Here is a 27,275-nt window from a genome sequence, read left to right on the forward strand (position 1 = left end):
AAGGCATACATAACGGTAACTTTGGTTCACAAAGTTATTTTTACTCATATTACCGATCACGGATTATTATTTAGTTTGTACATATCCAAACTTTTCCCAGACTTTCAGTTAAATATTAAAGTCAAATGTTATGTTAAATTTAACCTTGTCTCATTACAAAAATATGGATATATATGTGACTAAATCCAAGAACAGAAATATAGTTGAATCTCCGTAGTTCAAGATGAATGGGACTGGGTCTACCTCGAAATATCTAAAACACGAATTATTAAAGTCAGAACTTCATTAAATAAGATAAAAAGCTGTAAAAAATTTTTTAATATCCATGTGAACTATTATAATTTTTTTGCATGAAAAATGCATTAAAATATTCTAACATTTAATATTACTGATAGTAGATTACATTGTGTAAAGAAAAATCCAGGGCTCCATGAAAAAAGTAAACATTAATAAGGGTTCCACCTCTACTCATCAAAAAAAAAAACAAGCAACGCTGTCTTAGAATGAAGATATGACTTAATGAGTGCCCAAAGAAATGGTTGCCACTTGTTACTATTTTTTATTAAAAATTACATTTATACAAAATTAGGAGGTTCGAGTTCTCATGTAAATGTTTCAATTCATGTAAATGTTACACAGGGCCCCAGATATGCTTTTTCTAGTATTCGCTTTCAATTTTTGTCTTCTTTTCTTTTTCTTTTTTCCTATATAATCGAAAAAGGAGCTTCAAGGAATGATTATTTATCAAAGCTAAATGCTCATTTATTATATATGAATTATTTTGCGATGCAGGTCATCTATCTGCAAGATTTATTCAAGATTCATTGGCATGTATTTATTAACAATATATAAATTTCAATATTTTTATCGTGAGGAGGGGAGTCATTTTTCATTTTTGTTCTGGGGGAAAAAACCACTTGAGTCGGCCCTGCTCCAAAATACGTGAACCTTTCATTGGAAATTTTTGCTTTACTAGTATGGATACCTTTAATTGCACGATCTTAATTGTTTTTCATATTCAACATTTAACGATTAAAAAAAAATAGAGATAGGATTCTCAAAGTGGGTTGCTGTGGTACTCTATGGTGCCGCAGCGAGAGGTTTTAGTGGTGTGAAAATGGTGGTATCAAAATGGTGGCTTGATATTGAAATGTTAAAAGCTTGGTTGATAGTCCAGTCTCAACTTCGCGCCATTTCCTACCCCAAGGACACCTTGCGGGGTATACCTGACCCTGACACTGGCACTCCATAACGCCATAGCAAACGAGCTAGAGTACTCTATTGTTTCGTTTGCAAGACGAAACGAGAAAGGGGAAGTCCTCGGTATTGTCCTTCCACATGAATGCAGATCCCTTGAGGATCAGAAGGGGGAAATCTTATTTTCAAGTTCTTTTCATAAAGAACAGTGATTCAGCTGACTGATAAGAACATGTGCATTCAATAAAGTCAAACAACAAACTAAGATATGCTTTGGAGAGTTAGCAAAACTCATCCTTACATTACTGGAATTATAATATTTGTAGAACTTTGTTTTTCTTAAAGAAAGAGTCATTGTTTTCACTTGAAAACCAATTTTTAAATAAGTACTGAAACGTCACATTCTTAGACATATATTTTTGAACCTTATGTTGCTATAGGAATTGCGATGCTGAACAAATAGGTGTAACAAATGAAAAACAACACGGAATAAAGTTAAGCTAATGACTTGGTAAAATATAATTAATGTTATTGGAGTGTATTAATTTTAAATGATACTCTTCAGTAAAACAGAAAGAGCGAAGAGTGGTGCGAAAAAATCAAAACAATTATTTTCGAGTGAATGTAGCACGGAGAAGTTGCGATTGGTGAACGCAACGGCTTAAAAAATAAGTTTTTTTGAAATTGCATGCTTTTGACAGCCGAACGAGCCTTAAAAATTCGAAAACGCGGAGAGTTTTGCCGGTTTTTTGGAACTTTTTTCAAAATTTTGCATCTTTTTTTCTTTTCTTTAAGTGCTATAAACCCTGAAGCGTTGCAATTGGTGAACACTTAATTTTTGTAAAAAGATAATGAAATTGAATATCATAATCCAATCCACAACTAAACAGAAAATTCCAAAATGGAAGAATTCCACCATTTCTTCATAATTAAAAAAAAACCCTTCATTTTTATTTTTAAAATACTATAAGACCAGAGAGTTCCAGTTATTGATGAAGAATTGAAGCGGAAAAGAAAATTGAAATCTGATATCAAAGCCGGTAACGTTCCTGAAAATTTGAAAAATATGCAAAATTTCATCGTTTCTTTGGGATTTTTAACGAACACTTAATGGAATTACCAAAAACCACAATAATTTGCGCATTTACTTTTTTCAAAATTTAAAAACAAAAAGAAAAACTATCATTTGATGAAGACAGAATCTTCTTTCTCTTCAATCTTGAAGAAAAGTAGTCTTTCATCTTAAAGTATGCTTTCAACAAAAGACAATAATGTTACTTGTTTTCTATCGTAGGATTTCAATCAATTATTTTTTCAACAGTTTTAAAATGTTATGAAACAGTGAGAAACAAACGTATGTAAGATCCAAAATTTTAAAATTTGGCGATAATCAGTAGAAATGGTAGGAGAACCTCTTTTCTGTTTTGGGGCAAGAGATAGAACTCGAAGTTTTGGCTAGTGTTGCTAAACAGCATAGTTTAGAAAAAAAAATCAATTAAAAGTCTATCTAGAATCTAAAATTTAAACGTGTTTTACTCGAAACTTTAAAAGTCAACTTACATCCCTTCTTACAGCTTCTTGCCGCCTCATATTTTGCAACTACAAATCTAAATAAATTTACGCTGTACGATGAATATTCAAGTTTATATAGTCATGTAAATAATGAAATACAAGAAATGAAAGCATTTTTGACTTCGTTGTTACGTGGTTTTAACAGTGCACGCAGTGAGATGACTGCTATAAATAGATTTACAGACAAGAAGAACGAATCGAGGGGATAGGGGCTTAGATCATTGAGATGGTCTAAAAATAATGGGGGTGGCCGCCGGACACCATTGCGGACCCCATTGCGTTCGCCACGATACTGCCACTGATGAACATTTACGTAAATGTATGACTATATGTTTAATTTCTTTTTTATTAAATTAAAAATTCTTTACTATTGCAAGTTAGTCCTAAAGTAGAAGATGGAGAACTTGTAAACACATAACAACCGCCGCTCATGTGAGCTGTTCCGGTATCTTTTTTAAAACATGAATGTTAGGTTATTATTAATTTTAGAGAAAAAAATATTATAATTTATTATTATCTTTTGTACTGTAGATTCAGAAAGTATAGTTAAGTATTTCTTTATTTCTTGTTACTACATAATTAGTCAAGAATTTTGTGCTATAGAACAGCTACAGGGAGGCCAGATTACCCCCATAAAAGTCAGAAAACTTGAGCTTCTCCTCAGAATTTTTAGGGAGCCAGAAAATAAATAAAAAACTGTGATTAACAATTACAGTTTCTGCTTTTAAAAGCATTTTTAAAGAGATTGCTAACGTTGCCGCATGCTAAATAAAAATGTTTGGAAGAAATAAATAATAATAAAAGGTGAGGATACATTTAATAAAATGTGGTCACAAGTTATGTTTTATGGCATAGGATTTGGTTCAACTCTGTTATAATGCTCATTTATGTCTTTTTTTTTTTTTTTTGTGAAGTGTTAAATTTGATTTAAACGCTTTACTACGTTATTCGTCGAGCATTGCAGTACAACATGTGTAATGTACGAAATTTCAATTCGCTGGGAAGGTGGAATAAACTTTATTGAATTCTACTGGATCACTTTTGTAAATATTACTAGTAGCACAAATAAGTTTTGCATCAATGTGCACAGAATTTTCGAAAAATTTCCAAAAGCTAAAAGTGAGGGCCTTGAAATGAGACCGAGTTTTCCCTAATTTTAAAGGCTAATCTAGTCCTGACTACAGGAAATAAAAAGGCACGAAACATTTTAACTAAACACGAAACATTAACAAAAAATCCAGTTTAAAATCATTTAAAAACATTAATAACCAGGTGTGAAACCTAATAGCAATGTATAATAAAAATAATCTTAACACAATAAAATATTTCTTAGGCTGTGCAGTCTTATAGGTTCTTTTTCTTTTGTCTCCAGCGATTGGAACAAACTACGAAACTTTCAAATTTAACAGTGAGCATTGTTATGTAATTCATAATTTATTTATTTATTTTTTTTTTTTGTATTTGACACATTACAGTACAATTTAAACTAACAAAGTACTAGTCGGAGGAGTGGAGTCGGAAGGAAAATGTTCGACTCCGGCTACTGGATTTTGAATCGTTCAACTTCGACGCCGGCTTTTTTTTTATTTATTTATTTTCAATTCGTTCCTTTCCCTCAAGGGAAAGGATTATATATTTTATCGGATCTTTTTCGGATTCACCGCGCCAACACTTATTTGAATTTACCGAACACCCTCAAGTTTCCTCTCAAGATACGGGCGCCGGCTTGTTCAAGGAATACATTCCTTTTACTAGTTATTATTTTTATTTGAATAGGATTACTTTAGGCAACAAATCCGTTTGATGACAGTTGCTATTAGTTAAAGAGAGTACAAAAACAAGCAAACTAAGGGACGGCGTAAATAGCTATTATAGAAAGTATGATAAACAATCAAGTCTGCTGGTTGCCAAAGACAGTTATTTTGTTATTAGTAGGCCTATATACTTGTAATCGAACTAATTTGTGGTAAATTATTTAAAAAATGCAAGGAAAGTCGGTAAATATTATTGAAAAAAAGAAGCCCGGAGTCAGAGTAGGCCTGTTTCGAATGACTCCGACTCCGAATCCTTTACCCCAAAATAAGCCCGACTCCGACTCCACAGTCCTGGTATAGGTCACAAACTCTTCAATGTAATTCTTTGAAATATGATGATTGTCCTCTCTTTTTTTTAAAAAAAAAGTCTTGTTCGTATGTGCCCCAGGCATGACGATATTCGGCCACAATCGGAGCACATTTGAACAATTGAAGCCTTTTCTTTTTTCTTTTTTTTTTTTCAAACACCATAAAGTGAATAGATTTTCTTTCAAAATCTCATAAAGATCATGACTCAAAGAAAATACTTCTATCAGTAGAACACTTTTGCCCTGAGAAATTCATAACGTTCTTTGAAAAAAAAAAAAAAGAAATGAGGAAAAAATTCCTCATAGGTACCTCTTTTACCTATATTCAGGTGATATTGATTTTTAGTAAGACTGAACTAAACAATTGCTAAGCAAACAATTGAATAGGAATAAACATTTTTAGCGTAGTACTGAACAAAATTAAATTTTGCTTGCGCCCAAACATAAACTATGACTTTTTGAAAAGGAATTTTAATATGTAATTTCTGCAGCAAAATTTGAAGACCGTATTGCGAAATAATATTCCTGAAGTGCGAAGAAAAATTTAGTTCCTACTGCTACAAAACGAAGCAGGCAGCTCGAAATTGAAATCATTCCTTGTTCAGCAAACCACAACAAAACAGAAAAATCCAGATAACGTGTATTTGAATAGCTAAAAGGATTCAAATCTCCAAGGAACAGGGCGAGACCAGTGCATTGAACTGTCAATTTGGGTTCCACCTTGATGAGAAAGAAGGGGGGGTTGACAACAAGGTAGCTGGCATTTTTGGAGCACGTGCGTGTGGATGCGATGTGTCCAAATAGAGCAAATTCTTTACAGTGGGTCAGACATTTTTGACTAGTTTAGTGGGAGAGGGGCGTTCCACTTTAAGGGTTAAAAATGAAATATTTTAATGACTGTAATCTGTCCTGAAATTGGTTTCCATGGAGAAAATACCCCCCTAACCCATGGGGAAAATATCTGCCCCCCCCCTTACAATTTTGCATATGGGCGCCCTTGAGCCAAAATGATATAAATAAGCAATAAATCATGAAATCGAATAACAACAGTAACAAAATAAGATGAAAACTATAAAACGATTTTCAGTTGAAATACCGGCATGTACCTTTTCTATACAATAACGACATACTACTATTAACCACTGGAGATATGGAAAGGTATAATAAATATTTAAGTTATACAACAAAGGGAGGTATGTATGAAAAACGTCCCTTTTATTAAAATCTTACTAAAAGAATAATTTAATGCTTATAAAACTATTATAGAACTTAATTTATAATAAAATAAACTTTATTAGAATCTTAATGCTGTTATATTTGCATATTTGCATAAGCACGGAGAAACTTTTAAAAAGCAAAGTGATTTGTCAATGTTTTGAATATATACCATTTTCACTTACATTACAGTAATAGAACACAATTTTATAATTTCATTGAAAAGGCAATTGCAGTAGTATATTGGTAATAGAATAAAAACTCATAAAATATACAGTAGTACCTCCGAATAAGGGACACCTCTATTTAAGGGACTTCTTTCTGGTCCCAGTCCCTTTGAATTAGAACCTGTATGTATTTGCCTCTGAATAAGAGACATTCTATTTAAGGGAAAGTTTCAGAGAAAACTTACAAAAACTAATGTATAAATGCATATAAAGTATTGAATTTATACAAATAAATACAAATACAAATGTGACGACCAGCAACAGGCTCTGGGCCCAGCTAGGCTAGTCCTAGTCAATTAATTAGTCCCCAATGAAGATCAATGACCCTCTTAAAGCTATCCACTCCCTTGCTCATTACCGCCTCTTCCGGTAAGCTATTCCAAGTGCCCACGCCCTGCTAAAGTAGCAGTTTTTCCTGAATTCCAAGTTAGCCTGAGATTTAAATAGCTTAAAACAATGACCCCTTGTCCTGCTTTAACCGCAAAAATTTAATCCATTTACATCTTTCATTTTGATAAATTTAAATAACTGAATCATGTCCCCTCTGACTCACCTTTGCTCCAGGCTATACATGTTAAGCCTATTAAGTCTGGTATCATAATCTAAATCTGAGAGTCCCTTTACTAATTTAGTTACCCTTCTTTGAACCCTTTCTAATACAAAAATATCTTTCTTCAGATAAGGCGACCAAAACTGAACAGCATACTCCAAATGAGGTCTTACTAAACTCCTATATAAAGGCAGAAGAACTTTCTTAGCTTTGTTAGAAATAGATCTATTGATGAACCCAAGCATTTTGTTGGCTTTGTTACTAGCAATACTGCACTGTTGACTAAACTTGAAGTCCTGATTTATAAAGATACCCAGATCCATAACATTTTCTGCCTGATTTATGACTGAACCCTGTAAACGATATCTCATACGTTTATTTCCATGACCTAAGTGTAGCACTTGACATTTCCCTACATTAACTGCCATACCCCATTTATCTGCCCACTTAGTAATATGATCTAAATCCTCTTGCAGCTGTTTTACTTGTTCTTCATTTTCGACAATCCCCATAACTTTCACATCGTCAGCAAAACAATTCATGCTTCCAGAAATATTTTCATTGATGTCATTCATAAATATAATAAACAAAAGAGGCCCTAAAACTGATCCCTGAGGAACCCCACTTAAAACATCACTCCAATCAGAGTAATTTCCCCTTACAACTACCCTTTGTTTCCTTCCGGTCAGCCAATTCCTAACCCAAAGTAAAGTTTTTCCTCCTATTCCAATGTCAGCTAACTTGCTGAGAAGAGCAACATGCGGTACCTTGTCAAAAGCTTTTTGAAAATCAATATAAACAATATCCGCACATTTCTTGTTGTCTAAAGCTGAGGTAACCTTGTCGTAGAAATGCAATAAATTAGTAGTACAGGATTTACCTTTCCTAAAACCATACTGCAAACTAGTCAACAGACTATTAGTCTCTAAGAACTTCATGATCTTAATTTTGATCAATGTTTCGAAAATCTTACAAATCACCGAAGTCAAACTTACAGGTCTATAATTCCCAGCATAATTCCAAGCAATACCTTTAGACCCCTTTTTGAAGGGGTCTAAAGGTATTGCTGGGATTGGACTGGATTTACTGGAATTAAGACTGTAAGTTCAACTAGTTTGACATTAACAATGTACTAATATGATGTATTGAAAATTCTTGTATGTCAACAACTAATGGATAGTCAAGGGCCCATGAATTGCTTTGTGTAAAAAACTTGAGATATGAACTCTGATTGAAATTTATATTGTATTGAATTTTAAATTGCATGAAATCAAGCAATTCCAAGCAGGGTATTACTTCAAAACAATTCATGTATGTTACAAAACTTTACTTTTATTAAATATTTGATTAAATTTTAATTAATAAAAGAGTAAATTTTAAAATTTAGGCAATTTTGAATTTTATTCAAAATAAATCATTTTTAATATTTTATCTTAAATATTAATAGCTTATGTTTCTTACAAAATTATACCGAGTTAATATATTACATTTCATACACCTCCTAAGAAGGGACACCTCTATTTAAGGGACAAAATTTCCGGTCCCCGTAGTGTCCCTTATTGAGAGGTTCTACTGTATATGATTATCACTGCTATTAAAAATTTTATTCATTTATTTATTTATTTCAACCAAAATGGAACTAAAAAAAAGCCTACAGAAGAATAGTGACTCTTAGGCAAAATGACAGTCACTGCTATTAAAAATTTTATTCACTTATTTATTTACTAGCAGTACCCTCACAGCGATGCCCAAGCTAAAAATTTAGTGAAAGTCAGTTGAATAAAAATAATTAATACCCCCTCCCCCTCTAATGCGAAATGATAATTTTTTTTACATAAAATGTGTACACACCTCTCCAAAAAAAAAACCTATTAAAGTTTCTTTAGAATTGAAAACTTCTTGTCAAATCATTAAATTAGATTTACAGTCGCTTTAAAATTCTATTCAGCGTAAGAGGTTTTTACTGCAATTTAAAATATTTAGAAAAATAAACAAAAAAAGATATCAGATAATATCTTTCAAAATTCCGCAATTTTATTGTAATTCCGCAATTCTATTGTTTTTCGCCAAACTTGCCCAGTAACAACACTATCATAATTTATCCCTCTAACGAAAAAAACAAAAGCATCCTGTGGAACATTCCAAAATCGTCAGAAAAAATAAGAAAATGATGTACATTTCACTCGGATAAAAACAAATCAAAAGTTTCTTTTCTTTCAAAACAAATCACCAAAACAATGAATTCATTTACGGTTGCTTTAAAACAATAATCCCAGACTGAACTGCTCAGCGTCTAATGCGCCAAATGACCATGCTACCAGAACCCAGCACTTTTGCAAGTGAAGCAGATGTTTTTTCTTTGGCAATAATAAATGTTTCGCCAAACAAACAAAAAAGTATAAAATCACATTAACAGTAGCTTTCAAATCTTTATATATTAAAGATTATGGATCTTTATATATAAAAATTTATACAAAACAAGAGGAAAACCCATCTTACTGCATGATAAATAGAATCAGCAAGTTGACCTCTTTGCCAGGAAAGCTCCATATCGTTTTCAAATTGTCCAGGATTAGATGCCTAAAAAGCAATGTATTAACTGAAAATTAAGGACAAAAATATTCCAAATACAGTCAAACCTCTTTAACACAAAATCGCTTAAGGGGGAAACCAGTTTACGGGTCAAAAAATCCATATTTTTAATGTCATAAAATGCTAGCAGAACTATTCAAGAATATGTTGCCAAAATTTAAATTCAAAATTCCATTTAGTTCCAATGTGATGGGAAAAAGGTGAACAAAAATAAAAAACATGAAATTTGTGATAAAACACCGCAAAAGCATGAAATGTTTTATTTTTTTAACCAGAATTAGGTCATATTCTGAGGAAATATGTTGTTAACGATAATAAAAATTGTAATGTTCACAGATAAAAATTGTGACTTCAGGAATGCTCAATAGCAACAAATTCTGATGGTGACCATCCATGGACATTGGCTTCTAATTCTTCTATTTCTGGCAGAAATGACTGAAGGATATGAACAAAATATCCTTCAAGTTTGAACAAATTCAAATTATTCCTTCTCTGTTGAAAAAATTCATGAAAAACATTTCTGCCTCCCAAACCGGTATCTCCGCTTAACGTGAAACATTGTTTTACACAAAATACTTGTCTGGTCTTGTGAGTTAACAATTACTTGCTGATTTATCGGAAAAAATGACATCAGGCTAACACGAAATAATTATCATGGCCCCGCAAATTCTGTGCTAACGAGGTTCGACTGTATGTGATTAGACATTATTGCACACACTTGGACGTTTGCCAGAAGCTGCACTTACATACATTATCATAGTTTCAAAAGAGCACTTGATTACTATCATTAGGAAGTGACTGATGCAAAGGATTTTAAGCAAAAAATTAGAGTTTTGCTAGGGGAGACAATCAGCAGGAAAAGGAATTAGTATTCATTATCTAGAAAAACATTTCAAACAAGTTTAAAACTGTACAAACTAGTTAAGTTGAAGTAAAATGTACATTTATGCATGCAAATTCCTGGATCGTACAAAATATTATCATTATAGAGGGATTTATCATTGCTTTGTTTTGTTTACCAGTTTTTAATGTCATGTTATTTTATGTTGCTAAATAAATAAGGGATAGTCATTGAATCACCAATGCACAAATGTTGAGACCTTCATCAGGTAAGATAAATAAATATCTTAGTGCTGAACAGTAAAGTAAGAAAAACAACATTAAAAAAAGCACAAATTTGCCAATAACAGCAGACACGTGTTTAGGCGTTGCAGGGAATGCCTTTTTCAATGCAAAATGTAATGAGCTTATGGATGAAAAGACATCCGACAAAAGCCAAGAGCAGATAAGCATGCAGCTTAAAAGATAGAAATAGCGGATTAGCCATGAGAAAATTATAAACCGATCAGGAACCAATAGGAATGCTAGCACAGGCCAAGAGCTTTCTCTTAGGTACAGAACCCAGAAAGAAAGAATTCAATTAGACAAAGATTAAGCGGAAGCTTAAAAAAAGAAAATGTAGGAAACCGTGAACCGCAAGAAAGGAAAAGCTGAATGGAAGAAAAAAACACCACGAAATAAAATAAACAGGAACAAAAATATTCGAAAAAAGGAAAAATAAAGATAAATAGAAGAAAATAAGGAGGGGGGTCAACAAGACAAAAAAGGTAAAAATAAACAAAGGAAGATAGATGAAAATGAATGGGAAATAAAAGGGGGATAGGGAAAGGACAGTATTAAAGATATTGTCTGCTGTTATTGGCAAATTTGTGCTTTTTTTAACGTTGTTTTTCTTACTTTACTTCATCAGGTTTGACCACTTTTCAATTTCGTTTCAAGCTTGTACTTTCGTGACTTACCGATTGCCTTACACAGCAGTCAAACATGAAAACGGTTAATGCATTATCAAACCAATATTTTTAATGGAATATTTACCATACATACCCGTACAATAATTCTTTCCGACGAATGAGCAATTACTGTGTAGTTCAGGTCTCCGGAAGCAACACACAAACTGACCACAAGGTAAAAATACCTTTGGTCTGGGTTTGGTTTACCTTTCTTCCTCATGTTGTTGGACGTCGTTTCGCTGAAATGGAGGCGGCCGACAGTTGTTTTAACAACTTGGTCAGGATTAAGATCCAGGCTGAAAATTTAAAAGAAAATGCTTAACTTAAAGCAAATTGAAGATTATAGAAACTAACTAAACAATTAAAGTAGTAAAACAATGTCATTGTCTATTTTTATAAAGTAGGAGAATAAAGACAATCATTTTCTATGGAAGGGGAAGGCTTGCTTTTAAAAAATTATGATGTGGTTTGCGAACCAAACCATGGGCCCTAAAAATTCATACAAAAATAGCGCTTCACTTTAGGGGAATACAAGGCATTTGAGTCTCAAAAAATTTTGGGCTTTTTATAGCAAACATATTGTTGAATATGAACTGATCTATTTATTACTATCACAATCACATTAGTACAATACAATCTCGTTTCTCAGGAGTAACCGGGGCCAAAGACAATCCAGATAATTCAGGTAAACAAAACAAATAATGCTCTGTAACCAAACTACATAGAATTGTATTCAGTAAATTACCGCCCATTAGCCAGGGCTAAAGCAAAAATACGTGAAATACACCGCCAGCTCAGTCATTTCCAGCCGAGGACTGCAGTTTCGTGCTTATTAGCATTCATCAGCCCGGCATAGGAAAGTGACTGAGCTGGAGATGGAAAACCTCTTAAGGAAGCCAAGAGTGCGAAACAAACTGTTTCTCTACTCTCTAAACTCTAATATAGAATTAGCAGACCAGAGTTGATGAGTGCTAATAAGCATGAAACTGCAATCCTTGGCTGGAAATGACTGAGCTGGTGGTGCATCTCACGTACATAGAATTGTTTCATGCAAACACTTTTATCATTTATAGTTCCGCTGCAGTGGTGTATGGTGTCGGACTGATGCTCGGAAGTATGCCATGACGTTTATTAGATTGCTATAATTTATTGTACTGACTATGCAGGAGTTGTACACCTAATCAAAATGAAAAGCAAATGTTTGGTGTACTAATATTTCAGTTGTCATAAAGGTCTGTCCACGGTGACTGAAGTTACAATTTGACTATTTTTAACTTATAAATTTAGCACTGTCTTGAAATTAAATTTTGTTTCTTTTGATATTGATCTAAAATATCATGATACGGTACATCACTGCCCTCACAGTTGTTTTCAGACTTGAGGAAAAAAAGTTTGTATGAATTTAAGGAAAATAAAGAAATGTGACTGATGTTACGCAGAAGAGACCTTGAGAAAAGTGACTTATATATAATTTGAAATTCCCTTCAAACTAATAGCGTAAAATCTAAACAGATTTCTTCCCCTTAAAATAAAGATAAACTTGATGAAACACTTTGTTTTAAAATAACTTAAAAACTAAAAGCATAAAAAATATTTAACATCCGTGACTGATGATACAAGGATTTTGTGACTGATGTTACGTTTACAATAATTGCTGCAATTATAAATTATTTCTCCTTGAAAATAAAATTAGCATTTAATATTATAAAATTGTATTTAAAATACTAGAAAAGTTCACTTATAAAGTTTTAAAAGTTATATTTTTGATGTATTTCATAAAATAAAAAGTTTTCTTGCCTTTACTACTTCTAGTGCGCTAAATATTTTATTCTTTTCTCATGTGAATAATAACTTTCAGCCACATTGACATGCTATTTCCAATGTTTTACTGCTTGAATTTTGACAGTTACTAAATACTCCAAGTTTTCAATTTCAATGCATCTGACTTCTCGCGATACAATTGTTTGTCATATTCTTCAACAACCTGTTCTCTAGTTGCAGTCAAAAATTTTGAAACATGTTCTGCTGGAAGTTATTCCCTCCTTTACTGTAAAAAAAGGGTTGTTGCTTAACACCTGCTACAGCTTCTGAATTTTTTTTAAAAAAAAGTATTACTCCAATATAACTTTATAACATGGCTGCAAGTCGGATGGTGATAGCTTTGAAATTTGCATGAAGCTGTGATATGTAGAAATATTTCTGTATTGATGATGTAGCACTTTTATTCAAATGTAATACATGAAGAACTAGGAGTATCTGCTTATCAAATTTCATGCCAGAAAATATTTTTCAGCAGCAGTTTTCTTTTGTGAAGATATAACAAACAGCGCTTTGAATGACTAACAGATTTTACCAAGGTTTCATTATTTTAAAGAGGGCAATGTAGCTGCTAATTTAAACCTGGGACTTCAATACCATAAATTTGTTCTTGAGCAAAGAAGAGACCGAGGGGACATGATTCAGCTGTTTAAATTTATTAAAACGAAAGATGTTACGGGGCTGAAGTTTAGCACTGAAAACAGGTCAAGGGATCATTGTTTTAAGCTATTTAAATCTCAGGCTAACATGGATATTAGGAAAAATTATTATTTTAGCAGGGTAATGGAACCTTGGAACAGCTTACCGGAAGAGATGATAATGAGCAAGGGAGTAGACAGTTTTAAGAGGGCCATTGATCTTCACTGGGGATTGTAAATTGACTAGGACCAGTCTAGCTGGGCCCAGAGCCTGTTGCTGGTCGTCACTTTTGTATTTGTATTTGTAATACATGAAGAACTAGGAGTATCTATTTATCAAATTTCATGCCAGAAAATATTTTCCAGCAGCAGTTTTCTTTTGTGAAGATATAACAAACAGCGCTTTGAATGACTAACAGATTTTACCAAGGTTTCATTATTTTAAAGAGGGCAATGTAGCTGCTAATTTAAACCTGGGACTTCAATACCTTAAATTTGTTCTTACTTGTTCTACTTCTTCACCTAATTTCTCTTTTCAATTTTATTCTAACCCGTAACAGGAGAGGTGAAAAAGTAGGTCGTAACCGGGGACGTCAGGTCTCAGAGACCGCTCTACTTTCATTTTTTTTAAAATTGTGTAATTAAGATACATTCCTGTAAATTCCTTTAACTATTCTTTGCACTTTTGTTAGCATGGGGAAAAATATTTTTAAATTTTGAACTGAAATATACCCTTTCCGAGGAAATTTAACAAATGCCTAAAGATTTTTTGAGATAAATCATAATCTGCAGTAAAAAATTTATAATTCGTAATAAACATAGATCTATTATCAATTAATGATTTTATTTTAGTTGTTTAATATCTAAAGGGCATTTTAATAGCAGAAAATTGATTATATCACATTACGGGAAAATTTTGACTATTAGTATTTCATGTCCTATTTCCAGGAATAATTCAGCCTTTATTGTCCTTAGAACATCATTGCGTAATTTTTGCAAACATTTCAAACAATTCTCAACCTCATCTAGAATATTTTGCATTTCTTCCGCATAACGCAGATAAGATAAATGAACCTATATCTGCGGGTTCTAACGTTAAGAGACATGTCCATTACTGCTGAAAATTGTAACACTGAAAGGGAGGAGCTGTCTCACAGACCGCTTCTAAAGAATACAATGAAATTTAAACCAGATGCACCTGCCAAAACATCCCGATAAGCAAGGGAGGTGTTCAAGGTCAAAAAACAAAAAGCTATAGGGAAAAACCATTCAATCGGGCTGAAAATAAAATAGGGGTGGTTGGATGAACTTTTGAGCGGTCTGTGATACCGCTCTTCCCCTGTTAAGGGTTCTAAACTAACTTTGATAATTATTTTAGGTTTTGAAAAATTATTTTATTTTTTATCATCCGCTCTTTTCATCTTCTACTTTGTTTTAGTTTTTGTAATTTTCATATTTTCCTTCATTTCTTAATTTGTATCGCCCCCTTTTTTGCCTTTCTGCTGCAGTCAATGCTATTTCTGCAAATTGTTTGAGGTTTACTAACGAAAAGAGAAATGTGACTGATGTTACTGTGACTGATGTTACATAGTTTAAATAATTAAATTCAACTATTTCTAAATTATTTAAAGGATTAATACTAAAGATATCAACACAAATAAAGAGAATATGACTTTTTATAAACTTGGGTTTGTTTTTGTTTAAACAATGCAAACTTTTATACAATTTTGTGACTGATGTTACATTAGAGTATAAGTCCTAATTTAAAAATATTTGCTATAAAACAATTATAACAGTTTAAAGTTTCTTTGTTGGTCTAATCTCTTCCTAGATAAACCACATTTCAATAAAAAATAAGATTGTAGACATAGCAAATAATTTCTTAAGTGAAAAAAAAAAAAGATTAACTTTTAGAATCGCTAATGCAACAATGCATGGTCACTGAGTAGTGTTTTCAAAATTTAGCCATAACACTTACAAAAAATGTGTTTATAACTTTTTTCGCATCGTTTTATAAAAAATAGTCTTTTTTACCTCATATGAAAGAAAAAAATTGCTGATACAATTAAGTTTTTTTTTTTTACTGTGATGTCCCTAGTTTCATGGACATGCCTATAAGTTAAAATTATTAGTTATGTGCATATAAAACTTTTTTCAAACTATGCAAATATGATCTAGATTAACCAGAGATCTGGATAAATGGAGACTGGATGAACAAATTGAGCATTAATTCTCACATAACTAATCTTCAACTAAATTGCTGCATGATAAACAGATATTGGAACAGGAGTTTGAAGGTACTAACAAAATTTTTTGGCTTCAAGAGCATATCATGCATCTGAAATATGATGTTTGTTATAAATTTGAATGTCTTGTTATAATACTCTTAAATGACATGCCTGCATTGACCGAGAGGTAGCTAAACAGATAAATATAAGATCTTATGGCCTTTTTTACGCCTCTGTATTTGCACTAGCAGGTATGACTGTCTGGACATAACACATTGTGCCTTTAACCAACCAAGATACAAGTCACGATTGGGTTATTTATTTATTGTCTTAAGTTATATCCTACCTTAAATAAATAGAATATTCTAAAGGGATTCAAAATCTTTTAACTATTTTTTTTGCAGAGTTTTTCATCAAAGTAGAATGTTTCCCCACTGAAAGCTGCAATTTAAATTTGTTGCAAACCATCATAAGTTCATTCTTAGTTTGATGATTTTTCATTCCAACTAACAAGATCAGCAGCTATTGCAAATTGTTTGTATACAAGAACAACATGCCCCTCCCTTAGGAAGGTCAGAAGGTGGTCAATTTTTGGCCCTCTGGCTTTGAAAAGTTAATGAATTTACACATAAGAGGTGTGTTTTTCTTGTTATAATTTACATTGCATATGATCCTTTGTTAACCTCCTCCCTTGGAAATATTCCAAATGTTGAGAATAAAAAACAATACAAAAAATATGACAGAAAACATATGTATGTTTCATTTTAGAAACAGGTTATAACTTACGGAACTGGATGAAATGGCCTTTTACTTCTATCTGATTGTGACTGCTCAACTTTTATTGTTTGGCTAGGAGATTCTACCTGAAATATATATAAATTACACTCAGCAAATGCACATTCATTTCTTTTCATATTACTTACTAGGAGTGGCAAAAAATTTCTAATAGCTATAGGAGAGAAATTTAAGCACAAACATATGCTAGATGTGTGCAGTGCTGTAGTTGAAAGTTGTCTCCCAAATATTTGATTAATCATTCTAAAACTGATGAAAATTTAATGCAAACAAGTTTTAAATCACCTATTTCTAAAAAATAAATGTCAGAATTTTGAATTGAATCTGTCATGAGTAATCTGACCTTTTTTTGGAACAAGCAACAATTTCGTTAACCATGCACCAATGTAGAGAACATTGGGACACCAAAACAGAACAATATTCTTATATCTTAAAACGAGCAATTCTTGTGGGTATATATATATTTCTTATCTCGGAAACGGCTCTAACGATTTGGATAAAATTTTGGATTTAATTGTAGTTTTGCATTCTAAGTTCATCTACATCAGTGTTTTTTCTGTAAAAATGCGATTTTTTACAAAAAACAGTTTTTTAATATAAAGTCAAATTGAGTTAAGCCTCGAAGTAAACTGTGAGTTGACACATCAGGCAGACGATTTGCAACCATAACAATGAAAATTTGTCTCTCCTCGCTTTAAAATTTTATACTCGCTTAGGGTTGCCAGGCTTGGCTGATATTGGCCACTTTGGTTAATTTCAAACACACTTGGCTAAAAACAAATTCAAAAGCATTATGTAAGTCGATGTAAGGCTTTTTTTTCTTTTTTACGTGAAACTATTGCTTGACCATCCTATTTTATTTTATTTTATTTATTTATTTTCTTTCTACACTTCAAATAGTTTAACATATTTTTTAAATCACGCATTTTATTTCGAAGAAGTGTCTAGATTGTCTGTCTTGAGATTGTTTATGTTTTGTTAAGACAGTTGTTATCATTTGTTGGAATGGTTTGTGGATCATCAGTTTTGATGGATATCATGCTGTATGTAGCATTTTCTGGTGTAAAAACTAAAAGTACTTATACAAAAAAAAAAAATCTCGATTGGGATAAAATCGTGAAACGCATCATAGTATGAAAGGAAGTTTTCGGTTAAAAACCGATTTCACCATAGCAAAACTAAGGTCAAAATATTTTAATTACTGACAAGAAAATTGTATAGTGAAAACAATCGTAACAGATAGTTTAAAGCAAAATGTTGATTTAATTACATGCAGAATCTTCTTTGTTTGGTACTTTAGTGTTATAAGAAGGTCGAGTACATAATATGTATTTCGTTAACATGAAGCTTTTCAAGTATATTTGGAAAAGTATTAAACCTTAAAAAAAACACAATTTGACAAAGAATAATTCTTTTAAAGTCGAGCGAGGCTCGGTCATCCAGGTACTAATAATTTCAAATGGTAAAGACAAATAGCTTGAATTCACATGAATAGGAAACTTTCTTCATTCTCTCAAAATTGCTTGATTACATTTAAAAACCACTTTCATAAATTATTCTCGGACTGGGAATTGAATTTTGGTATTTCAAACACATCAAAACTTAGAAGTCTGCTTGGAATGAACTTGCAACATGCCATATCTAATTTTTAAAAAATGTATGCGTTCAATCTTCGAGTTGAACCGAACCATTGCTTCGGTCACTCGTCTGGTCTGCTAATTCTATATTAGCTACCAGTTTGTTTTGCACTCTTGGCTTCCTTAAGAGGTTTTCCATCTCCAGCTCAGTCACTTTCCTATGCCGGGCTGATGAGTGCTAATAAGCATGAAACTGCAGTCCTCGGCTGGAATTGACTGAGCTGGCGGTGTGTTTCATGTATCAGCAACAATACACAGCTTTTCTGACTGAACATAGAACACATTAGAAAAAACAAAAAGAGCCAAAGGGAGGGGGAGTATTTTTGATTAGAAGCAAACAATCATTCGAGAGGGGTTTAAAACAGTTACATAAGTGACGATAAATTAACAATACATGCATGCAAGATATTTTGAGTCCATTAAAATTTAGTCATTTGGACTCACGTGATGAGCATTGCTTTCATTCATTTACAATATGCACCAAATACAAAGCAAAAATGGATATAGGTAATGAAGAAATTACATTTTTTCATAAAATGAAATGGTTGCTTCAAGTTTTTTTAAAGCTCCTTCTTCAGTATTAAGCTCAGATAGTTATAAACCAAAATCATTACTTTAAGAACAGAGCTCTCCCAGTTTTCTAATTACTTGAGGTTAACTATCAAAGAAAGTTTTAAGACGGCTGTTTTGTTTCACAAAATACTAATTTTCTGCTTTACACACATTAGTTTGTGCTTTGAGCTTTGTCCGCATACAATTGTTTATAAGCTAAATTGTAACCAGAATGCATTTATTTAAGGAAATATAGTAATACCTTAACACCATTGAAGTGTAAATAGAAATGATCAATTTTCTTAACTCCATCAGTTGTTTTCACATAGTGTGGGATACCGACTGGTTGAATATGCACTGTCAGTTGAAAGTGATTTTTCTTTTGACAAACAAATGCATCATCAGCATTACTGAAATTGAAACCTTTGTCTGCATCTACCCTAAAATTAGGAGGTGGTCTGCAACAAAAAAAAATCATGTAATTAATAAATGAAGTCGCTATTATGTTCTCAGCAAAATTTTACAAATACGTAAGACCCAAAGGCTCCCATATGGGGGGAGGGGCTATTTATAATTTCCCTGCTTTTAATAATTTTTTCTTTGAAAAAAATGTAAAAATATTTTTGATTCAGCCATTATGAATAAGTCATTAAAAATGTCAAATTTTAATAATTCTAATCTTCACTGAAATCAGTTTCCATGGTTAAAATATCTGAGCCCCCCCTTACAATTTTGCATATGGGGCCCTTTGTAAGACCTTCTGCAGAAAAGCCGAACATTTAGCTTTTGGCGTAGTTAATACACTGAATATCAGTTTTTTTTAATGCAATAATTTATGGTCGAAACAATGTACCACGTATAAAACACAGTTTGGGATTTCTATATTTATGTTAACACTAGAACGACTGACATTTTCTGTATACCTAGAAAGACTGAAGGGGCCAGTGTGGCCCCTACCCATTTTTGGAGTGAATTATTTTAAAAATTCTTCCTGAGGGAGTTGACATGCCTGATATACCTTCTTTCATGACTAAATAAAAACTTAGAACTTAATTATTTTTAGTTTTTCTCTCTATACTGGGCAAAAGGTTGAATTAGTTTTCCTTTCTAAGAGTAATGGCCACCGTAAGGATGGTAAGCAGTCGGTACTCTTTATAGCATTTGGATATCCAATCGGCTGCATAAAGAGGAAGTTACAGGTTAAACTAGAGTGAATGGTATTTTTTTATGCTACAACAATTAGGAGAAAGGAAAAAAAATAATTTTTTAATTGTCAAAATACTTACGGGCCACTGTGGCCCCTCCCGTCTTTCTAGGTATAAGGATCAATATTAATACTATGGGGCGAATGATTAAATGATTAAACAAGCATTCAAATAGTGTCATATAATGAAAAGTCAGAAAATTCCATTAAGTTCCGTTAGATATTATCCGAGTTATTAAACAACAAACTACGCGAGGGGTCACACAGGCCCCTCCATCTTTCTAGTGTTAAGTGGTAAGTTAGTTAAAAAACAAATACAAATGTGATAACTAGCAATAGGCTCTGGGCCCAGCTAGGTTGGTCCTAGTCAGTTTATTAGTCCCCAATGAAGATCAATGGTTCTCTTAAAGCTACCGAACCCCTTGCTTATTACCATCTCATCGGGTAAGCTGCTTCAAGTGCCCACGCGACCCAACAAAAGTAGTAATTTTTCCTAATTTCCTGGTTAGTCAAGAGATTTCAATAGCTTGAAACAATGACTGCTTGTCCTGCTTTCTATGCAAAACTTCACTCGACGTTAAATCCCAGTTATCACAAATTTGCCATTTCAACTGCACTTGCGCACGGACTTTGCTTTTTGGGCTTTCTGTTTTAAGATTTTGTGTTGCTTGTTTATATTTAGGTTGTGCAGAGTCCCAACAAATTAATGAATGCGATTAGAGTATTTTCACAGCGATTTCGGGATACCTTATATGAAACTACGGATATGAATAACTGATAATCTTTATAAAGAAAAGAGAAAAATTACACTTCAATATTTATTGGTTTGGAAATATTTATTTAATGTAAACGTAAAACACGTTATGTACTTCAAAAATGATCGGAATATTACAAATATTCGTCTTTTGTGGATATTTTACGTTAGGCGTAAACAACTTAGTATCATAACATTTGTATTTAGGTTGAGGGTTCCGCTTTGTATTGGAAGTGATGCTGCAGATCGAGTACGCTCTTCTGAGGTTAAAAATTTGGCCCTGAAAAGGGCCTTTGTTTGATTGAAAAATCAGGTTCCGAATCCATTAACAATTAAATAATTAAGACGCAAAACTCAATCTTTACCGAGGCGTAAAAACTAAATCAAAGACAGCTTTGTAATTTCTATTTTTTATCTGTTCTTATCTCATATTAACAATTTTAAATGTTTTTCATTAGTTTGAGCAAGAATTTCGAAATCAGCAAAGTCCGCGCGCAAGCGCAGTTGAAATGGCAAATTTGTCATAACTGGGATTTAACGTCGAGTCAAAACTTCAACTCATTAACATCTTTCACATTGATAAATTTAAGCAACTGAATCATGTCCCCTTCGACTCTTGGCCAATACTTGTTATGATTTCTGGCTTCCAGATATTTTTGCTTCTGGAATTTTTTTTTTCAAAAAATTACTAAAATTAATTTTAAATCATTCTAATTTTATATGAAAGTTAACTTGCAATTAATATAATCAGTCACTTCCTACAACTGAACGCCTCAAAGGTTGACCCAGTTTGCTGCCATATGTATCACTGATTGCAAACATATTTTCACAATCAGGAAATATGCCCATTAAAAAGAACACACATAAAATGTGCAAGACGTAATACTATAAAACAGAATGCAATAAACAACAAGCATCTATTGTAGCACATTACGTTACTGACACTAAATAAAAATTAAAACAGTGCTATTAAGATAAATAAGCTGTTTATGTGTAGTTTTTTTTTTTTTTTTCGGGAGAGGGGGGGGATTAAAAACTACAGCTATCAAGAAAATGAACACATCAAACCAGACACAAAGTTTTCAAGTTGTCTCTCTCTCTCTGGAAATTGTTCAGAAGAAAGTTACTGTTGCTAATTCATAAATAAATTGGAAAAATATAATGAACATTTAAATTATTCTGTGATTTCCCCCCCCCCCCACTCCCTTGCAAAGTTTCAAACATTTGATATTTATGAAATTTTTGCCTCACATGTAACTAGGGCAAACAAAAGTGATACAGTAGAATACCTTTAAAACGCAGACCTATATAACGCAATTCTCTATAAATTGCACAACTTTTCAGAAGTAAACTAATAGGTTTTTAAGTTTAAAAAATCCTTTGTTTTGCCTTGCTAACTTAAAAATTGTAAGAAAAATTAAATTTTGAAACAGTTGTTCACCTTTCCAGCTTAATTCAATGCTTTCAAATGAAAATTATTATTCACAGTAAAGAGAAAATATCAGATGGCTCTTGAAAATGCAGCTGTTATGTAAACTATGAAGCTGGCAGAAATGCAGGATAATTCATTTTATTTTAATTGTAAAGCATATTTCTTTGTGAATGATTAGTTGTATAATTAGTATTTTAATACTCATTGCAGATAGAACTATATAATTCTGAACTGCTAATATATATATATTCTGAATATTAGTTTCAAAATTTGTGAAATGACCTATATAACGCCAAAACCTGTATAACGCAAAAGCTCTGGTCCCAAGGTGTGCGTCATAACAGTCTTTTACTGTACAACACACTGCAAAATGACAGAGGGGACATGATTCAGTTGTTTAAATTTATTAAAATGAAAGATGTTACGGGGTTGAAATTTAGCACTGAAAACAGGACAAGGGGTCATTGTTTTAAGCTATTTAAATCTCAGGCTAACATGGATGTTAGGAAAAATTATTATTTTAGCAGGGTAGTGGAACCTTGGAACAGTTTACCGGAAGAGGTGGTAATGAGCAAGGGAGTAGATAGTTTTAAGAGGGCCATTGATCTTCACTGGGGATTGTAAATTGACCAGGACCAGTCTAGCTGGGCCCAGAGCCTGTTGCTGGTCGTCACTTTTGTATTTGTATTTATAAAATAATATCCTTAATAGACTAAAAACTAACTAAATAAAAAAACTCATTAAAGCATGTATACATATTCATTATAGGCAATAGAAATAAGGGCAAGTGGATGCAAATCATATGCACAGAGCAAAAAGTGTCGAGCAAATTTTGAACTGAATTTAAAGCAGCAAAAAAGTTCAAAACCAGTTCCATGTTAGAATGGAGCATGGTATAGCATCAGTTATCTCAATTTTCAATTAATTGCCATCACCAGAACTCACAATTCTTTTAAGGAGTGATCACAGAGAATGACCCATGTATTTTGTTGGAAAGGCTGAAATCGAATGCATTGGTATGCAGAATCCAGAAACATCCCAGAACCATCGGGCCCACTGAAGTCGAAGCTGTACTCATCATCTGTGGCTGATAGACCGGGCGTATTGGCATGGGGCTCGGGTGAAATTCCACCACCAACTGGGAAGAAATCGGAAAATGCATGAAACGTTTTAAAATAAATAAAAACAAAATAAAGTGTAAAAGGTTGAATACCCATGTACTTCACCATTTCAGAATCATAAAAATAGCAAGATATTAAAAGTACAGTAGAGTCTCGAAAATCAGAGTCCCAAAAGTCCGAGGTTTCGCTTAATTCGAGGTGTTTGGTTGACAATTTTAGGGTATACTTTTTTATAGATAAAAACTACTTCAATCAGAAAATCGAAATATTTTGAGATGTAGTACTTTCCAAATAACATACAATAAGGTAATAACATGATATTGAAAGGTTTATGTCAATATTCGCCAAGAAATATTCATTAGCTGTTAGAGATGGATTAAGAGATGCCTTGGAGAAAGTAAGAAGTTGGTTGATTCAAAAAATAACTTGAAATCAAAACATTGTTTTGCCTCAAAGAACAAAGAAACCTCTCTCTTAGAATATTTGATTGCAATTAAAAAGGAAAGTGCAAAACTTAGCGCTGTACGATTCGTATATACAAAATTTTCTCCTTCTATGACTAACGTTTTTTTTATTATGTGGGGTACCTACGCAAGCTCACACATAGACACAAATGTCACGACAAAACTCATCAAACGTTATTCGAGGACGATCAAAGGGCGCTTTTTGGTTTTCTGAAAATTTACACACAAGAACGTGCAGACATCAAGAAAGAAAAAACAATCAAGACTCGTTTAGGGTCAATTAAAACATACTGTTACAAATTCTGTAAATAGTAATTATTGTAGTAACGTAGCCTGTAAATAGTTTCCCGTAATGAATATACAGCCCCTATACATTCGGCTGAAGTATATGGTCCCCTATTTTTTCATTGATAAGATTTGTGAATGAAAAGAAATAAGAAAGTGTGGAACGGTGTAGAATTTTCTGGAATAGTTGAGAGATCTCTTTCGGTGTGTATAAAAAGCAGTTATGCATGATAAAAAGTTTAGTTTCGATTGAGAATTTGTACTGAGAGTGTATTAGCTCTGTTTACTGCGAGGCATTTCACTGTGTTGTTCTTCGTATTTGGAAGTAAATACGTGTGTAACCGTTGAGTTTACTGTGTTGTGTGATATTCGCTTAATTGCTGATGATTAATTTAGCAGTTGTTGACGATATTTCCTGTACATAGTGTAAATAAATTTGATGTGTTTTTAATCAAGAACTGTGTCGTCCTTCCCAGAAAGTTGGAAGCCGCACCGGATCAGTTACAATTGGCCCTGAGTAATAATTTTTTCGAGGAGACAATATTTCCTTTTCATAGCGGAAGAAGTAAACAGCGCATGTCCTTATGCAATCCGTAGAATTTTTCGGATGATCCGAGTTTTCAGTAATCTTAAGTGGCATGAGCCCCATTGCCTCAGATTTTCGAGACTCTACTATAATAATAATTTCAATGTTATAAATACGGACTTCTTATAGCCTATCAATGTACGCATAAACAAATACTGTAAAAAAATTACCTGTTTCTTGTTTGACATTCACCACTCCATTTAAAAGGTTGTTGCTAATGTTTTTGGTGTTCGTAGACAGTTTTCGCTTTTTGTGAGAATTACTACTGCTATCCAAGCTGTCACATAAGAAATCATCACTGTCAAAGGAAAACCAATAATGAATAATGACACCAAAATATTTTAATTCTTGAAGCAAATGAGTCATAATAACTGACTTATAAATCTAAGCCACTCAACAGAAGTGAGTATCAACAAATAAGTAGAATTTGAATGGCGTTTGATGAGCATGTTTTACAATGCTGCAAATCACAGGCCATTTGACATTTTACAAGATAAACACCAAGCAGCTCATTGTGGTAACCAAAGATTCTTCTTACAGATCACTCCTCAGGAATAGCATAGCTGCCAAGTATAAAAAGTGGAATTAGGGAGACTCGTGGCTACAATTAGGGAGACTTAGCATTAATACCTTTCATAGGTGGCTACTGGTATGGAGGGGCAACTGTCCCTCACTTTTCAAGCTGAAAAATAAATGATGGATTGCAAAATTATTTTTTACAAAACGGATTGATTTGCTTTACAAAAATAAAACTAAATATTCCAAATACATGAACTCTTCTCACGTTATTTCATAATAATGGAACTTGAATTGCAAGAAAGGAACATCTGTCCCGATTTTTGATGTTATTTTCCATATTTTTAGAGGTTATTTAAAAAGTAATGTTAAAAGTTATATAATATGGTTCAGTTCAAAAAAAAAAAAAAAAAAAAACAGCTTCAAGGTCCCCATATATGAGGTCTGAATTTTATTATCTATCAAAATTGCATTTGAGTGGCAACACTCAGTTGTTCATAACTGTATAAGAATGTTCAAAATGATATCGCTGCATAGGATTTCGGAGTTGTTTCTTAAATATGGCAAAGTTAGCATTTTGCAATTGTGTATTATTAAATTTAATGTTTTTTTTTTTATTAAATATCAGTTTCCTCATCATTTCAACTTTATCCTCATCTTATAGATTTTATTATCATCACCTTATATATTTTATTACTTTTAACCAGATTAAAAAGGGTTTGCTGTACTTAAAAATAGATTCAATATAAATGATAAAACTCACGCTCTGCACTTTTTCCTCTAGAATCTGATTATTGAACAAAAGACAAAGGGCGAAATGACATCCTAAATACTTACTTCTCATAAAGTGAGCTTAAGTGCGGTGTGGACGGTCCCAAGGTTTGTTGCTGCAATCCAATGTTGGGTGAAAGGACATTTGGAATTTGGTGTTGAAGATGACTTAGCATAGAACCGACAGAAGCACTTTGACTGGGAACAGAGGAAAGAGCTTGAGACACCGTAGAATGAGATGGAATCGAAACTTGGATTGTCTGCTGTTGATTCTAGGGAAAAAATTAAGTTTTTTACATGCAGTTCAATGCACAACTTGTGAATAAGCAATTTGTAGGTTTTGAGGTTATTTACACATCATTGCTAAATTACAATTATTATTTTCAAAGAAACCATTACTTACATATAAAAATGAAAGATAACTCTCACTTAGACTATGATTCCAGGCTTAGAAGGCTAAAAATGTACAGTCTTGAGCAAAAAAGAGACTGAGGGGACATGATTCAGTCGTTTAAATTTATTAAAATGAAAGATGTTACGGGGTTGAAGTTTAGCAGTGAAAACAGGACAAGGGGTCATTGTTTTAAGCTATTTAAATCTCAGGCTAACATGGATGTTAGGAAAAATTATTATTTTAGCAGGGTAGTGGAACCTTGGAACAGTTTACCGGAAGAGGTGGTAATGAGCAAGGGAGTAGATAGTTTTAAGAGGGCCATTGATCTTCACTGGGGATTGTAAATTGACTAGGACCAGTCTAGCTGGGCCCAGAGCCGGTTGCTGGTTGTCACTTTTGTATTTGTATATAATCATACAGTAGATCTTGTTTTATGCAAGGGCCACATAAATCAAAATTGTGCAAAATAATACTTAATATTAGTGTTAAAATAGGAGTTAGGTTTAAAAAGTAAAAAAAAATACTTCATTCTAATGATACATAAGTATATACTTATAAATTTAATTTGTAATTATTTCTATAAATGTACATAACATGTGTAAAGAAAACATGTATGAACTTATTATTTATAAAAATAGATAGTGATGATAGTCTATTGGCAATCATTAATCATTTTTCACTGTAGTTTTATTTTAGGGCATTAATGCATCTTTGGTTTTTTGCCACATGTTGGAATCTCCCTTCAGGGTTCGTACTCAATTTCAGAAATAAAATGAAGGAGTTTTGAAGGAGTAAAATGAGATTTTGAAGGAGTA

General features: G+C 32.7%; 1 protein-coding gene across 1 annotated transcript in view; it reads right to left on the reverse strand.

The window, feature by feature from the left end:
• The window catches only part of LOC129226983 (myelin regulatory factor-like), an 80,733-nt gene that overhangs the window by 41,189 nt on the left and 12,269 nt on the right, over window positions 1–27,275 (reverse strand). The window contains exons 4-10 of the mRNA XM_054861612.1: window positions 26,133–26,338; window positions 24,950–25,077; window positions 23,269–23,461; window positions 19,196–19,391; window positions 16,736–16,812; window positions 11,360–11,561; window positions 9,383–9,463 (exon numbers count right to left, since the gene is read on the reverse strand). Of these exons, the coding sequence (XP_054717587.1) occupies window positions 9,383–9,463; window positions 11,360–11,561; window positions 16,736–16,812; window positions 19,196–19,391; window positions 23,269–23,461; window positions 24,950–25,077; window positions 26,133–26,338 (1,083 nt within the window). The remainder of the gene's footprint in view (window positions 1–9,382; window positions 9,464–11,359; window positions 11,562–16,735; window positions 16,813–19,195; window positions 19,392–23,268; window positions 23,462–24,949; window positions 25,078–26,132; window positions 26,339–27,275) is intronic.

This window comes from Uloborus diversus, chromosome 7 (genome assembly GCF_026930045.1).
Source record: "Uloborus diversus isolate 005 chromosome 7, Udiv.v.3.1, whole genome shotgun sequence".
NCBI lineage: Eukaryota > Metazoa > Arthropoda > Arachnida > Araneae > Uloboridae > Uloborus > Uloborus diversus.